The sequence below is a fragment of the Bos mutus genome, chromosome 9 (assembly GCF_027580195.1).
Source record: "Bos mutus isolate GX-2022 chromosome 9, NWIPB_WYAK_1.1, whole genome shotgun sequence".
NCBI classification, from domain to species: domain Eukaryota; kingdom Metazoa; phylum Chordata; class Mammalia; order Artiodactyla; family Bovidae; genus Bos; species Bos mutus.
Window position 1 is genome coordinate 69,984,458 of NC_091625.1, and position 17,805 is coordinate 70,002,262.

Genomic DNA, 17,805 nt, shown 5'->3' on the forward strand with positions numbered 1-17,805 from the left:
CTTATGTTCTTTCTTTCTACCATTTCCTTTCCTTTCTTATGGGGACGTGTACATCTTGTTTATTTATTGATGAAAACTGTGAGTGGAAAATGGAACTATTAGGGAAATTTTTCAAGTATCTAAAACTTAAGTTTTGGAAACCTGTTTACTTTTGTTTGGAGAGTGATGGATTTAGGGTAACCACAGTAGATAGAACATTCTTCACTTTTCTGCATTTCTTTTAAACAGAATTTGAGAAACTCAGGTCAAAAGGATGCATCAGTGTTCTTAGGAAGGAGATAGCATTTTGTTGTTTAAAAAGAAAACTCTGATTTGTCAAAGAATGAGGTAAAAGGAGAGCCTGAGTTTGCTTGCTCTTGCACTGATACAGAGCCCCTGGGGAATGGCTTTTTTTTTTTTTTTCTGAAATCTTATTCTGTTTTTTCAAGTGGCAGATCTGTATGTTAATGAGAAGACATTTTGAGGCCAGCCTAAAAAGGAAAAAAGTCAGAAGACTCCAGTCAATATGCTCAATATCCAGTTCAGTCCCCAGAGCAAGCTTCTGAAGTCAGAACTTGGCTTTTGCGTTATAAAAATAGGTCCAAGCCAGAAGTCCATACAAAGAAGCCTTGTACAGCACATTTCAGGAAAGACATCCCTTGTGATGTTTTTTCTGGTTAGTAGGTGTTCTGAAGCCAGATGTTCTCATTTTTACTTTTCTCTGTGAAAGAGTTCAGGGAAAGATTGTTGACACAATGTACTTTAGTTGAAAATAAGGCAAATGAGGTAAAATTTGAATATGTTTAATTTAGGCCCTTCGTATTAAAGATTTTGTTTCTTCATCTTGAAGAAGAAAAGATCCAATGTTTTTTTAAGGGACCTGATCACATTGCATTACCCGCCTTGATCTAGTACTTGGGAAAGTGTTACGAGTTTAAGATGATAGCCCATTTTTTAAATACCCCCATGAGAAAGTATAATTCTTACTGTGATTTGTGAAGAATGAAATAGTTGTTCTTGTTATTTTCTTTGTAGAATTACATAAAGGTTCAAGTCAAGTATATTCTGAAGCATTACTTACAACTAATATAGTGCCCATGTACCAGAGTTTTCAAGGTAAAATTTTTAATCTTACAAACACTTTTGGTGGGAAAAGAATGTAATGTTACTCCTAACTTGTCTAGCTAATGTAATCTACTAATAGATATTAAATTTCAGTCTGTTGCCTTATTTAACTATTTGGAAGTTCTTGATAATTGTTTTTAATTTAAAATGAATAGATTTTACATCATTATTAATTATTGTAACTATTGGCTTTTTTAAGAATAAATACACATTTATACTTTAAGTAATTTACAGAGCATACAAGGAAAATTTTATTGTAGTTTACCTCTAGAATGCTTTTGAATAGTTAAAAATTCTCTGCTGCTGCTGCTGCTAAGTCGCTTCAGTCGTGTCCGACTCTGTGCGATCCCATAGACGGCAGCCCACCAGGCTCCCCCGTCCCTGGGATTCTCCAGGCAAGAACACTGGAGTGGGTTGCCATTTCCTTCTTCAATGCATGAAAGGGAAAAGTGAAAGTGAAGTCGCTCAGTCGTGTCCGACTCTTAGCGACCCTGTGAACTGCAGCCTACCAGGCTCCTCCATCCATGGGATTTTCCAGGCAAGAGTACTGGAGTGGGGTGCCATTGCTCTAGAATATTTCAAAAAAAATACAGATGTTAACAATAAATTTGAATAGCTTGCCTTGTTTGTGTTCTTATATTTTTTATGCTTAATGATAATATGTGATCTCAGCTTCATTGATAATACATATGTTTAGGGATGCCTGAAGTAGAATTGACTTCAGCATTTGCTCGTTAGTCTTTCAAAGAGCAAAAGCTGAACAATGGATTTTTGGCCAGACTTCACTTTATCCCTAATTATGACAAATGCTAATTTTGATTCATAATTTGGTTCGTAGTTGATTTACGTCATCTTGTTCTTTTGACACTGTGGCGTCTTCCTTCTTGTTTCAGTTATATGGCACTACTTGCATGGCACCTTACTGCAGAGATATGCTGAAGAAAGAAACGGTCTCAATGTTGTTAGCGGTCCTGTGTTTGATTCTGATTATGACGGACGTTATGATTCCTTGGAGACTCTGAAGCAGTAAGAACATATTTCATTTACTCTTAAATACAGCTCTCCAATGGGACTACCATCCAGTTGAGTCAGCAGAACCTCTTCTATCTAACTATTCGTATTTGTATAGCTGACATTTCTGATTATGCAGGAAGCCCCTTGAAATAGCTGATTAATTTTGATATTTTGATGTTCAGTAAAATATTTTTTTAGATGAAAGTAGTGTTTATCCCCCACTCAGCTTAGATGAATAATTCTATAGCTCATATTAAATACTGACTCTGCCTTTTGTTAAGAAGATAACAACAGTGTTTAAAATCTCTTTCTGTGGCTATTGCGAAGATGCTGTTTTAACTAGCAAACTGCCAGTTTCGAGACAAAGAATGATACAGCGTGGCTGGAGGCATCCTGCGTCAAAGGAGCAGAAGACAGAAAGCCATAGTGCCGCAGCGTTCCGTAGCTTGAATGTCACAGCTTTCAGTTTTATCCAACTCTGCTGCAAGGGGAATTTGTTGCAGGAGCGAAAGTGGGGTGGACGAGGATGGCCATGTCCCAGATCGCTTCTGAGTCCCTGAGATGGCCACCAAGTGTGGGTTGCTGGCTCCATACAGGAAAGACTTCAAGAGCGAGACATAGTAAAGAGAAAGAGGGTTTATTCCGGGAGAGACACACTCCATAGATGGAATGTGGGCCATCTCAGAAGGCAAGAGGCGCCAGGGTATGGAGTGTCAGTTTTTATAGGGGTGGGTGATTTCACAGGCTAATGAGTGGGAGGGGTATTCCAGCTCTTTTGAGGAAGGGGAGGGTATTTCCAGAAATTGGGCATTGCCCACTCTCTGGTCTTTATGGTCAGCCTTGGAACTGTCATGGTGCCTGTGGGGGTGTCAATTAGGATGCTGATGTGTTACTGTAAGTGTATATTGGCCCCCAAGGTCTAGTGGAATTTGAATCGTCTGCCACCTTGGACCTAGTTTGTTCTAACCAATTTATGTCCTGTCCTTGGGCTATATTATGTTTTTAAAGGTTGTTCCCTGCCCCCTTCCAGTCTCTGAATGATACAGTGACCTTCTTGAGAAACCATCAGTGGTGCTTTCATAAAGGAAAAAGGAAGAACATTTTAGAGATTGGTTGATCTTTATTAAAACAATTGCAAAATCTTTGGAAGCAATTTTGGTTCTTCAGTCTATGAGAAAAGTGGAGTGAAGCATCCACTGGGATTCAGCCCCTGTCTGAGAACTACTCCCTCAGGCTGACTTAGAGATTACTGTTTACACATATACACCTGTGACCACATCATTTGTGAAATTATATTTTTATTATATTCTTTAAGGCATAAGGATCCTATGGAAATGCCTCAGAGGTGGCAGCAGGAGAATGGGTAAAGAAGAGAACTTATACCTTTTCCATTCACAGCTTCAACTGGAACACATTTTAATATGCTTTATGTATCATGGTTCCACATAAGATTGTGGTTTTTTTTTTTTTAATGATACCACCACTACCTTAAATTTTGAAAGATAACTAAAAAACCAAATGAATCTTCTTTTTTTTTCCCAAACAAATCTAGTCTTGAGGCCTAAGGAAATAGAATTAAGATGAGGTAAAGGTGTTACTTGGGACATCTTTGAGAATATGCTTTAATTAAAAAAAAAAAAAGTAAAAACAAAGTTATAGAATAGGAAAGAAGATCCAGTTAAAACAACAGCTTCTCTGAATGAGCCAGAATGAAAAAAATCTCAAACCAGTTCTCTCTCTTTGACTTTCTGTTCATAACTGCCTGGAATTTAAAAGATTCTCAGTAATGCTTTAGAGTCCTGGTTGTACATATTCAAAATTGACGATTTTTTCCCTTAGTGTCTCAATTCCAATTTATTAAGGTGGAATTACAAAAAAAAAAAAAATACAAAGTTTTAATAAATTTCTGTAAAAAGTAACATTATTTGGATTGTGTTTCTATGTCTTCTAATTCTTCTTCTTCTCCATCTGGTAGAAAATGTGAGGTATTATGATGACTAACTTCTTACAATATGTTTAATTATTTGACTGAACTTTATTTGGAGATGTATTGTATTAAAAATATACTTGAGTGAAATAGTCATTAAAGGGAATAGTTATTTTTTTCTTAAAGTGAATATTACCATATTTTACAGAAACAGCAAAATCATCCGTAATTTGGAAGTTCTGATTCCAACTCACTTCTTCCTTGTGCTAACAAGTTGTAAAAACACATCCCAGACTCCCTTACAGTGTGAAAATTTAGATGCCATGGCTTTCATTTTGCCTCACAGGACTGACAATAGTGAAAGCTGTGCGGTAAGTGGCCTTTGTTAATTTATCTTTAAGCATTGATATATAAATATGTTTGTGCATGTCTTACATCTGACATTACTGTGGGAAAAGAAGAGATAACTAGAAGATACATGTTTGAGATTATAGAATGGTTTTAAACTTGATCCTCTTAGTTTATTCAAAGAAGATTACTCTTGTCTGTTAAAAGCACTAACAGTAAGATCAAAACGTAAAAACTTTGTTGACGTCATATGGCTTAGTCACTTAATCTGTGTATAAATTCTGGGCCCTCCCCTGGAAAAAAAAGGGCTGCAATAGATTTATACTTACATTTTACTAACCAAAATGATGTTAAGTGCCTTGAATTAGGTGTTAAGTTACTTTTCTATCTGTACCATTCCAAAAGCTATCATACCGATAACTTAAATATAAGCATTTAACAAATTCTATAATGGCAGTGTAACAAGAAGACACTGAATATTGGATTTGAACCAGAAAGTGAATTGTTTGAAGGTGTATCAGATATACTTGGTCTTCCCTGGTGGCTCAGATGGTAACAAATCCACCTTCAATGAGAGAGACCTGGGTTCGATCCCTGGGTTGAGAAGATCCCCTGGAGAAGGGCATGCCAACCCACTCCAGTATTCTTGCCTAGATAATCCCCATGGACAGAGGAGCCTGGTGGGCTACAGTCCATGGGGTCACAAAGAGTTGGACATGACTGACCAACTAAGTACATAGCACATATACTTACTGACCCCTTCTGTTTCATGTCTGAAATAGTGACTAAGGATTAGCTGGATTTGGCTTGAGAGAACAGATGTCTTTTATTTATTCATGTAAATGCTGAAACAGATGGCCAATATCTACTGGCCAAGTAGTCTACTGAGTCAGGCTCTTTCCTTGCAAGCCAGAGAGAGGGTTGCTGGAGTGGAGGAGACTGAGTATAACAGTAGTACTGGGTGGTGGATGCTGGAAGCTAATGGAAATTATTGATCTTTTATGTGAAAAGTCTGTATTTATTATTTGCAACTAATAATATCATCAGGGCACATGAACCTTTATTGAAGTATGTCTTTAAAGTATAATCATAGCACACCAGCCCGTGGATATGTTCTTCATCTGACTTTCTCCAGTCTCCATTTTCAGAAAAATTTACACCAACATATGGATGTATGATTTCCATCTCTGCCTCCATGCGCCAGAGCATAAGCCTTTAATTCTTTTTTGATCTCATATTAGCTAGAACTTCACTACTTCACCAGAAGTGAAAGTGTATTTTTCCACTTCCCCTAACCCTTTCTTCATTGCAGCTGTGTAGATAACTGATTCTGATAAGAACTAGCATTTGTACAGCTCATTTGCACACATCATTGTGTTTGATCTTTAGAGCAACCCTGTGAGGAGGGCGCAGGTAAGAGAATTCGTATTCAGATACTAAATAACTTGCCTCAGTTTACCTGGTAGGATGATGGTAGAAGTAGAACTTGAATCCAAGTTGTTGTTCAGTCACCCAATCATTCTGACTCTTTGCAGCTCCATGGACTGCAGGATGCCAGGCCTCTCTGCCCCTCACCATCTCCCAAAGTTCACCCAAGTTCATGTCCACTGCATCAGTGATGCCATCCGGCCATCTCATCCTCTGATGCTCTCTTCTTTTTCTGACCTCAATCTTTCCCAGCATCAGGGACTTTTCCAATGAGTTTGCTGTCTGCATCAGATAACCAAAATACTGGAGTTTCAACTTCAGCATCAGTGCTTCCAGCCAGTATTCAGGGTTGATTTCCCTTAAGATTGACTAGTTTGATTTTGCTGTCTGAGGGGCTCTCAGGAGTCTTTTCCAGCACTGTTGTTTGAAGGCATCAGTTCTTTGGCATCATTCCAAGTTCCTTTCTGCTAATTCCCATATTCTTTCTACTATGGCATGTTACTTTTGTTTTCCAACATTTTTAACCCCATACTTTGGTGTTTCTTGCACCAAGGCACTGTAGGTACATCTGTTCCACATATACTTTCCTCAGATTTGATACATCTACTAAACAAACATGAATGGTATGTATTGGATGGTGAACTGCTCAAGAGCAGGGATTATGCCTAACAATTCTCATGGCATCTGCCATTTAAGAGACAGGGTGTCATGGCTGATTACAACGAGGGAGATGCAGAGAGTGTGGGGAAGGTGGACTGACTATTGTCCAGTGACTTTTCTTCCTTTCCCACCCTCATAGCACGGGAAGCATGAATCCTTATGGGTTGAAGAACTGTTGAAGCTACACACAGCTCGGATCACAGATGTTGAACACATCACCGGACTCAGCTTCTATCAAGAAAGAAAAGAGCCAATTTCAGACATTTTAAAGTTGAAAACACATTTGCCAACCTTTAACCAAGAAGACTGAAACTTTTTTTATTCCAAAAACACAGCAGTAAATCTTTGTGAAAGAGCCTTCTGTTTTATACATCCTCTATTTACACTGTTGCATTGTTTGGAGACTGTCGACCAGAGTTAGAACTGGGAATCCTCTGTGATACACGACCTTCTCAGGGAAACTTGTGGCCTCCGCATGACAGTAGGAAGGTGTTCCTACTGGGTCTCACACATGTTTGAATGTGTAAGAATTGTTCAAAAAGAAAAAGAAAAAAAAAAGAATTGTTCAGATTTGGGAATAAAGACAGATCATACCTAAAACTGCTCTTCTACTTCTCTTAAGGGCAGAAGGAGCTGTGAACATTCTCTGGACACCAGATGTTTGAATCATATTATCATTAATAAATTTCTGTGATGCTGACAAACACCAGACTAATGAATAGGATTGGAGTAGACCATGTTTCATTAGTTCATTCACAGGAATTTAAAAGTGATTCTGGATTCTTTTTAACTTGGATATTCATTTATTTTCATTTTAATCAGAAAAGTTAATGGGAGCAGAAATATTTGAAGCCCTATTTTTATCTCTTCTGTACACCCCCTCAAAAGCTAACTATTTTTAAATTGTAACTGGGTTTCTTCCGATTTAATGATTCTTTCAGGTTAAACTTTGAGGGACCATCTGTACTGAGTGTATCTACCCTTTATAAAATTTAGTCTACATTTGTACCAAAAAATAAAAATATTCCCAATCTGATCACTGATAATATAGGTTGAAAATAACTCCAATAATGGTTATTTTATACGGTTAAAAGTGTGTCTTGTCTTAGTGAAACTTCATGGGGCTTGTCAACTCATGCAAGATAGCATTTTTAATCCAAGTAATAGAAATGTTTTCCTCTATACACAAAAATCACTCTATTAGCAACAGAGCTGTACTGTTCTGAGATGTTCATTTTGAAGTTCCATTGATTTGAAGAGAATGTATTACCATCGTTTTATATCTTCTTAATACTCATGATAAATGAACTTGATTTTCTTCACTTCACAGACCATATATATATATATATATATATATATATATATATACACACCCTTCAGTACCAACCTGTGAATGTTCAAAAGCTACATTCATTTTTTAGGCTACTTGAGTCTGATTTAAGTGTTATATTATTAATAACACAAAGGTCTGTATTTGTCCTTCACATTCCACTTGTTCTTCAATAGCATAGGGGCCCCAAAACCTTTAGATAATACACTTTGCATCTGAAAATTATTTACTTATTTAGAAAGTTTCATTGATTTTATTTTAGTCCCACAGGTCCCTGAAGTTCTATAAATTTATTCTTTTCCCCCAGTCTCTTTTTTCTCTGTTATTCAGATTGGGTAGTTTCTATTGTTCATTTCTATTGCTCTGTCTTCAATTTCACAGATTCCTTCCTCTAATTTCATTTTGCTGTTGAGCCCATTCATTGATTTTTATATTTCAGTATTGTGGATTTTTTGTTTCTAAAATTTCCATTTGATTCTTTGTAGCTTTTATTTCCTTGCTGAGAATTTTTATCTCCTTGCTGAGACTTTCCAGTTTTGCATTTGTTTCAAACATGTTCATAATTGCTTATTGAAGCATTATGATGGATGTTGTAAAATCCTTGTCAGATAATTCCTACATGTGTTGTCTTTATGTTGGCATCTGTTATCTTTTTTTATTCAAAAATATTTTTCTGGTTCTTGTTGTAATAAATGATTTTCAGCTGAAACCTGGACATTTTAGGGGTTATGTTTGAGACTGTGGATCTCATTTACCCTTTCTGCTTTAGCTGACTTTAGCAGGAGAATGGGGGGCACTATCCTATTAATGCCAGTTGTGTTAGAGTCCAGGAATTTTTACCCTCTATTGACACTCGGAGTGAGGAGAAACCCTTGTTGCTGGACAGAGTGGGAATTCAATATCCTACTCTATCTCCATTGCTGCCTCCCTGCCTGGGATGTGCTGCTGCTGCTAAGTCACTTCAGTCATGTCCAACCCTGTGCGACCCCATAGACAGCAGCCCACCAGCCCACCTTCTCCCGTCCCTGGGATTCTCCAGGCAAGAACACTGGAGTGGGTTGCCATTGGATGTGCTGGGTTCCTCATTGGTGCTCCCATGTCGTCTTCACTGATGCTATGGACAGGGGTGGCAAGGAAAGTGTTTTTGTTTTGTTTTGTTTTTTTTTAATCACTATTGGGAATAAAATTACCAGTTTCCTACTCAGCCTTCTCTGATGCTATTCTGGCAGAGAACTTGGGGCAACTCTTCACAGCCTGGCAAGCCCCTGTCTTTCCTGACATGGTGATGTTTAGTTGGAGTGGAGTGGTTACTGTTTTCTTTCTTGCTAGGCCACTCCTCTTCTGGTCCTTTGGCTGGAAAGATAGCAGGCCTTTCTTGGGGCTTCTTTTTGTCCTTACTTGTTGGAATTTCCAGGTTTCTGACTTTTTCAGCAACAAGTCTGGGGTATATGAACTAAAAGAAAACCCAGGGAAACTCATTGCAGTGTTGCTCCTTGGGTCTTGAGGTCCCTAGCCTGTCTGCCTTCTCCTCTCCACCTTTTAGAATCTTCCTATGTTTCTTTTATATATAATAACAAAGCTTTTTATCTGCACTTTGCAGAAGGATATCTACTTCTTTATAGAAGTATCTTACTGATTTTTATATGTCCTTCACATACAGACACAGTTGCCTCTACATAGAAGATCTTAGCAGATCTTAATTAAGTGGATAGACGCCTTTCCCCTTTGCCAGACACCAGGAATAACAGAAAAAAAATAAGTTATAGTCTTTTGGGGGCTTCCCTGGTAGCTCAGAGGTTAAAGCGTCTGCCTGGAATGCGGGAGACCCGGGTTCGATCCCTGGGTCAGGAAGATCCCCTGGAGAAGGAAATGGTAACCCACTCCAGTACTCTTGCCTGGAGAATCCCATGGAGGGAGGAGACTGGTAGTTTACAGTCCATGGGGTCGCAAAGAGTCAGACATGACTGAGCAACTTCACTCACTCACTCACTCATAGTCTTATTAGTCTTGAAGAAAGGGAAGAGACATAATAAGTGTAAATGATCCCAAAAGTGTGGCAAATGTTATAATGGAGCCATGGGCGGAGTGCCAGGGAGCACGAAGGAGGCACTGGGTGCTGCTTGGCAGTGAGAGTGGTGATTTGCCAGAAGTGGTGATGATTGGGCTAGAACTTGAAGGATGAATTTGAGCTCTTTAGGCGAATAGGTGAGGAAAGGGCATTTTAGCCTCCCTTGGATTCATACATTTTGGGCATTTTTCCATTTACTGTTACTTCTGATATTTTCCACAAGTGTCACTGTGACCAGTTTACAATATGCAACTATTTCATTTTTCTTTTGTTGACCTGTTCTTAAAGGAAATGTCAGAATATAAATTCTGTGCTAACTCTTTAAAGGGAAAGGCATGCACATCTGTTCCTACTTAGTTTTCAGTTGCTCTTATACAGCATTCTTTTTTTGTCCCCTCTTGTCTTGAAAGAGACCCTTTCTTTTACTCTTTAATCAACTTAAAACATATGATTAATTTCCATTTTGAATGCTATTTCACATGATCATGTATGGAAATGTTTTTATCTTACTTTTCTCAATAAAGGCCATTTTTTCCTTTCAAATGAACAGCAAAACTTTTATTTATCCCTAATTTTACTGCCCTGTCTCTAGTCAGTACTTCTTAAATGAGGTAAGTAATTCTCATGCAAAATTTTCTACTTGGTTAGTCTAGTGATGGCAGAGCAAAAAGTCAGGTGAAACCTAAAAACATTTCCAGGAATCAGAGAAAAGAGGGCAAGTCTTAGGGAGAATAAGGTGAATGCTCAGGTTCCAGTGGGATAAGGAGAGCCATAGGTCAGTTGGCCTGATTGGTCCTATTTAAGGAGATAAGAGAGACCAGACTGGGAGAGAGCTGAACCACCGAGTCCTGCAGGAGGCTCTGACCCCCTCTTGACTATTTTCTGCCACTAGCTGCAATCTGTCCTGCCTGGATCTGTGGGTACGTGTTTATCTATAATTGAAACTGTTGAACTTTGAAACTAAATGTGATCACACTTCCTACTGAAGCCTAGCACAGGAATTTAGTATGTAGGTGCTTTCATAAGCACCAAGTTAAATTTCTTTATGACTATAGTTCAAAGACATTTTCCCTGATTTTTGGCCAGTCTAAATATTGTAAGATAGAAAAAAATTCTATAGAATTAGTGCCTCTAAGCTAAGAGATGTGGATTTACAAATAAAAATTGTGTATCCAGAAGACTGGCTGCTTTCCTGTGTGGATGTGTATGTGTGTATGGAGGGTAGGGGCAGGGAATGGGTGGAGCTATATCTCTAGGGACTGCTACTGAGTACAAGGGGTGTAGACGATTAACCACAGCTGTGTTGTCCGAAGGAGAGACAAGATCCAAAGTTCATTTCAGTTTCACAAAGTGAACAGCCATTTCTGACGCGTGACTGATTATTCTTGTTTTTTGGTATTTTAATTACATTTAGCTATACTTCAAAGTAAAAAGAACATATAAATGCAAGGCATATAGAAATATCTTTCCAGTATTTAAAATGATCTGAAACCAGAAGGAAAGACTCCAACTTGTAACATATAAATTTTTTCAACATGAAATTTTCCTATTTATCTTCTCCATAATATATAGTGACTGGAAAAAAAAAAAAAAGATGTTTACTAGAAATCATATCTATACCAGGAACGAAAGATGTATAAAATACATTTAGTTTACTAGGAATGAGTATTACACCTATGGGATGGTAAAAGGAAGCAATATAATCCGACCCCAATGCAATTGTTTTAAATTTAACTTCATACTTGCCCCCAAGCACTCAATTCAGGGGATGATTTGAGGATTTTAATAAAAATATCTAACATATTATTTTAAAAACTCATATCCAATTTCACTATATATCAGAAATTCAGAATTCAGAATAGACTTCAGCTTTCACAGAAGAGAGATACAAAACAATTTAATAAAGATACAGGAAATGAGATTTTTACATCTTTTGATAATTTTGTCCAATGCTGTCCAGGTATTTTTCACTATCAAAGGTCATTTCTGCCTACACTTAAATGCAGTGGTTTTGGGTTTAAATAAAGGAGGAAAAACAGGGGTTTCAATGCAAAGTTTATAAGTTAACGAAAGCTTGAAATGATTTTAAATAAATGAGAACAAAATATTCTCAGTCCAATGAATAGATCTCATTGCTCCAATTTTCACAATTAAAATCTCAGATAAAACCTACAATTTTGAGTTCTCTGTCATAAACTATTCTATACCTTGTCACAATTTCACTGTCTTGAGTTACTCAGTTTTGTTAAAGTCTAAACAGAAACAAGCTGGTAAATCTATGGGGCTTTTATTTGTGTACTATCTTGTTTTTCAGGTAACACCACTGATTATCTCAGTAGCACACTTTAAGACTGCAACTAGATTAGATTCAATTAGAGCAAAACTGACAATAAGTTTCAAAGCTGTGCTTACTCTGTTAAGGAATTAGGCATTAGGGACAAATTGGGGAACAGGGCAGATGGGATGCCTGTCTGCTTCCTTGGTACTTATTTTAAGTTCTAGCCCAAGGCACACTGGGGCTTCCCTGGTGGCTCTGCAATGCAGGAGACCTGGGTTTGATCCCTAGGTCAGGAAGATCCCCTGGAGAAAGGAATGGCAACCCATACTCCTGGTATCCTTGCCTGGATAATTCCATGGATAGAGGCTACAATCTATGGAGTCACAAAGGGTCAGACATGACTGAGCTACTAACACTTCACTTCCTTATAAGTCCTTTTCTCTATTCCCATAAGGGATTGATCATGTGATCATACCCTCCTAGACCTTGCATCTCCCCTCAAGACTAGACATTCTGCAGTTGTCCCAACTGCCTGTGTTCCATGACCTGAGCACAATGTTGCTAGATGGCGTTGAGACCTAAGAGATTGTCCCCAAACTCCTTAACCCACTCCCATGCTAGATCTAAGTACATGGCTTGCAAAAGGCAGGCTGCAACCATAAAAGATAATAAAATAGTTTCAGGGTAATATGGTTATAGGTATAAGAGGATTTTTAGCTTCCATCTGGGGTTTCCAGGGAAAGACCTGGCAGGATCATCTCCTAAAGAGAAAACATTACCATAAACTGTGTAAGGAAAACGAGAAGTCCCAAGAAGGTGCATCATCTATACGTCTCTCAGCCTGTGATCTTCTGTTAACTTTGCTGACTGTATCCTTTGAGCTTATTCTAGAATACTGTAATTTTGATAAGATGTGTTTTGAATGAAATTGAGTTCGCTGTTTCACCAGGAGTACAACTCAATACTGTAGGATATTACCCCCTCTTCCCACCTCCCCACCCCTGTGGTTTGAATTATCAACAAAAAATTAATCAATCAAAGAAGGGATTGGGAAATTTTAACTGAGTCAAATCCGAGGACTATAATCCGGGAAGAGCATCTCAGAAAGCTCTAAGAATTGTTCCGCCCATTAGAAGTCAAGGCACAGTTTACATAAGTTTTTTGAGGCAGAGTGCAAGTCGCTCAGTTGTGTCTGACTCCTTGCGACCCCACAGATTATACAGTCCGTGGAATTCTCCAGGTCAGAATACTGGAGTGGGTCGCCTTTCCCTTCTCCAGGGGATCTTCCCAACCCAGGGATCGAACCCAGGTCTCCCGCATTGCAGGTGGATTCTTTACCAGCTGAACCACAAGGGAAGCCCTTGAGGCAGAAGGCTGTATATTAAATGATGCATTATTGATTATATAAACCAGATTTCAGCACCATGATGGTGGGTCATGTGATCCTTTACAAAATCAACAGTATTATCTTCTAAGGAGTTATCTTGTTGGCACTAGGAGAATGTTGCTGTTTATGGTTGAATAGGCATTCCTGCTGATGGGGGAAGTTTGGTCAATTCATAATGTAGCTACCCAATGCATGGTGCAGGGAGAGGGGAGGCCAAAGAATTTTTTTGTTTACAATTTTCTTATCTTGCCATAAGGATGAATTTCATTTACATAACTCTCATTTGGTATTTATCATGTATTTCTTAAATTGATAGAGGATTTTCACGTATTTATTGTCTTGTCTCCAAAGTTATTTCTTGAGAACAGAAATTAGCTTTATATTCTCTGTTTATAGCGCAGCACCTTGCATGCAGTAGCTGTTCGGTCTGAAAAATGACCAAGTGAATAATAACCAGTGAGATGATCCTAGCAAAGCATCCATTTAAGATTGCCAAGACATCACAGGTTACAGAAATGCAGCTGAAGGACAATCCCACTGAAATGAATCATTCTTTGCATCCCTATTTTTAAGTTCCAGATGGAATTTTCAATGGAATATTTTTTAAAAAGAGTTCATTTGTAGATATATTTCTAGTGCATAAAGCAGATTTTTTTTTAAATAATAAGAGATCAAGAATGCCTTTCAAGGGCCATTCACAGTTGTTTCATTGACTGTATATCCTGTGGAAAGTATGATGCCTGATGAACTGAAAGCACAAGAGGAAATTTTTCAGTTTTGACATGTCAAGTGGAAACCCCTCCACAAAGCACTTAGTGTTTCTCCAATAACAAGTTGTCATAGATACTCACTAGCAAAGGTGGAGGTGCATGTCAGTGTCATGCATGCTACGTAGCCCACACTCCAGGAGCAAAAACTTTCTTTTTTTTAAACCAAAGAAGCTACTTGTGTTTTATCAACAGGATACCACAAAGGCGTGGGCAAAATCAAACTGAACTGGTTTAACCCAAGACGGACAAAGAAAGCTAAAGGTCACTACTTTCCGTATCTTGATTTCTGTCTGTTTCCATACCAACCCCTCAAAGCTGACGGACACTGGCCCTGACTCATTTCTGTGTTTATTTCAAAAGTACCTGGTGTTGAGCAGAGACGCTTTGCAGCTGTACTGGGAGAGACACCTGCTTTGAGAGAGACACAGCAATCAGCTGCCCCAACTGGGCTCTTACTTGACCACAATATCGTGCTTGCACAGATGAAACCTGGGGGAGTGTAGAGTTACCTCTGCTGTATCACCATGCTAAGATCTCCCCACAAGGAGGGATTTGCACTATGCTTGGCACTATGCTGTGTACAAAGGAATTTGGAAGACTGCACGTTCCTGGGCTGCCCCTTGAAATCCCCACCCCTTTCCTGGAGCCCTGTCGATCTGTCTACCTCTTGATCCTTAAAATTCCCTTACTCCCTTCCCCTGGGAAACTGTTGCTTTCGGTGCTCAAGCGCCTCTTCTCTATTCTCTGGCCATTGAATTTTCATTCAATGGTTTGGTGTAAGTCTATCTTGCTTGCTCCAAACTCTGTGTTGTTATTGGCAGTGCAAACCTGAGCGAGAAAGAACCTCCTGACTGAGCTCAGGATGGGAATGGAAGTGAAGGGAGTTCAGTTCAGGTAGGGCCCCAAGAGGGGCCCTCACATTTGATCTAGTTCTTATGTTCATCAACTCCAGTAACACATTCTGCAGTGGGAGAAAACAGATCAGCCTGGAAAGAAATAAGTAGGTGGTAAGAACCACCCCGGAGCAACTGGAACAAAGAGATTTCAGGCGACTTCCCTTTACCAAAAAAGAGAGATTTTCCCCTTTCCTAACTCTTCCTCCTATTTTTGAAATTTAGGGCAATTGTATCTAGCATTGCCTATGATGGTAGTGAACTAAGAAGTGTTAGAGGTGGGTTAAGTCACCTCATCCCTCTCTGATGGAAGGTTGACAAAAAACTTAATAACCAGTGCATCAATAATATTATTATGACAACAAAAGTCTTTGAAATGAGATCAAATATGATGATAATTATAATAAATACCCATTACTGGATGCTTATCTTGTTCCAGACATTGCGTTAAATGGTTTACATATATTTCCTGAACAATCCTATAATGTGAAAATACTCAGCTAACTGTGGCTAGTGGGTTATCCCTGGCAGGGACTTGAACTCAGATCCTGGCAAAGTTCATATGTTTAAGGAGTATATCATGTTGCCTTCTTAATAAACACATGGAAAATGTTCAAGTCATCAAGTTCTACTCTGTCAGTAATTGAACTGTAAAACAGTTCTTGAAATACATTTATTAATAGTGTAATATTAATAGTAGGACATATCACTAATTTTTCAAAAAGCTTTTTAAAAACATAACCAAGATACATTAACCCTCTATTGAAAAATGGGCAACAGTTTGGATTAAGGCATTTGTAGGAAAAAAATGCAAAGAGCAAACCTAAGTGCATAAAAATATTTTACTTCATTAATTAACATTTTTGTGCTTACCACATGGGGAAAAAACTAAAAAGATGCAAATCTCCACTGTTTCGAAGTTAGTAGGCAGTGAGACCTCGAGAAGGGCATCACAAGGCAAGATACTCTGACATCTCTGACAGTGATTTGATGATTGTGTTCTGAAGTCTAAAAATTGTCCATAAACACTTCAGTCTTCAGTTTGAAGAACTTTCAGTTCTTCAAATTTGTTCTAAAGAAACCATTATCCAACTGTCAGAAGATACAAAGTAATATTTGATCTAAATGGTTGGCTATTATTAGAGAAACAGTAATGATATAGTATATTCATTGAATACACTCTTAAAATGTGATGCTTATCTAAATTTATTAAAGTAGAAAACTTCACTTTCAATTTCAATAAGAATTGAAAATGACAGCTTCTAAAATAGCATATGATAATGTATCCATTTTGGTGAAAGGAAAAAGAAGATCCCTTTTCTTCCTCTTTCCCCTTCCTTTTCTTCCTTCTCTTTCTCTCTATTGTTCCCTCTGGAAGTAAACACCTTAAAATATTAGCAGTAATTATATCTGAGTGGCGGGATTTGGGATGATCTTCACTTTCTTGTTCCTCTATAATGCATTAATTTCATAATCTGAAAAGAAACAGTAAAATTCAATTAGGCAAAAGGTATTTTAAAAATTCATAAAGTACCTGAAGTGTCTTTCCCCATATCTATGTAGGTGGTAAAAAGTCCAAAGAGCACAAAGTACCCAGTACCGAGGGATATTGACTAGATACAGATTAATAGTTTATACATGCCATTCACTCATTACACTGCTGGTTGCCGTGGCAATGCTAACGCAGTTCCAGAAGGCACATTCTGACTTGAATTCTGCCATACTGCACAAGACATTTGTCTTTTATCATCTTCCTTTCCATTTTCTGCATACACACACACCTGATCCAACTTCCTTCTGATCCTACTTCCTTCTAATGTATCAGAGAGGAAGTGTGGTTCTTTTCTTCCCCAGACCTGACTCCTCACTGCCTGGAGGACTTTGTTTTCTTAATGATTAACCTTCTTTCTCACACACACATCTCTGATTCCTACCTCTGAATGATCCCATGTCTCTGCTTTGACTATGCATGTGTCCTTCTATTTATCTAAAGAATTAACCCTGCTGCGTTTGCCCCTCTGACTCCCTCACAATCTTCTCTCACTATGGGAGAGAACAAAAAAGTGACTGGTTTTTATTTCCTGACTTTATTTCTTCACGAATCTCTTCCCTTTGTTTGAAACTCCGGTTTCAGATCACCTCCCCAAACTTCCTTACTTCCTATAACCTGTCTTAAAAATGTAATAATTCCTGGGACTCCCTGGTGGTGCAGAAGTTAACACTTCCAGTGCAGGGGGTGTGGGCTCAGTCCCTGGTCGGGGAGTTAAGATGCCTCATATGTCATGGCCAAAAACCAAAACATAAAACAGAAGCAATATTGTAACAAATTCAATAAAGAATTTTAAAATGGTCCATATCAAAAAAAATTTTTTAATAAATTTTCCTAATTGATAGTTTTCTTTTTTATTTTAGAAATTTAAAAATATGTTGTAAAATATACAACATATTTTTAAATTTCTAAAATAAAAAGAAATATACACAATGGAGTATTACTCAGCCATTAAAAAGAATACATTTGAATCAGTTCTAATGAGGTGGATGAAACTGGAGCCTATTATTCAGAGAGAAGTAAGCCAGAAGGAAAAACACCAATACAGT

At 38.1% G+C, this 17,805-nt stretch overlaps 1 protein-coding gene across 1 annotated transcript in view; it reads left to right on the top strand.

Moving 5' to 3' along the window:
- The window catches only part of ENPP1 (ectonucleotide pyrophosphatase/phosphodiesterase 1), a 73,922-nt gene extending 63,500 nt beyond the window's left edge, over positions 1 to 10,422 (top strand). Inside the window, exons 22-25 of the mRNA XM_005907293.3 lie at positions 1,015 to 1,095; positions 1,998 to 2,130; positions 4,254 to 4,416; positions 6,621 to 10,422. Of these exons, the coding sequence (XP_005907355.2) occupies positions 1,015 to 1,095; positions 1,998 to 2,130; positions 4,254 to 4,416; positions 6,621 to 6,791 (548 nt within the window). The 3' untranslated portion in view covers positions 6,792 to 10,422. The remainder of the gene's footprint in view (positions 1 to 1,014; positions 1,096 to 1,997; positions 2,131 to 4,253; positions 4,417 to 6,620) is intronic.
- Positions 10,423 to 17,805: the final 7,383 nt, after the last annotated feature.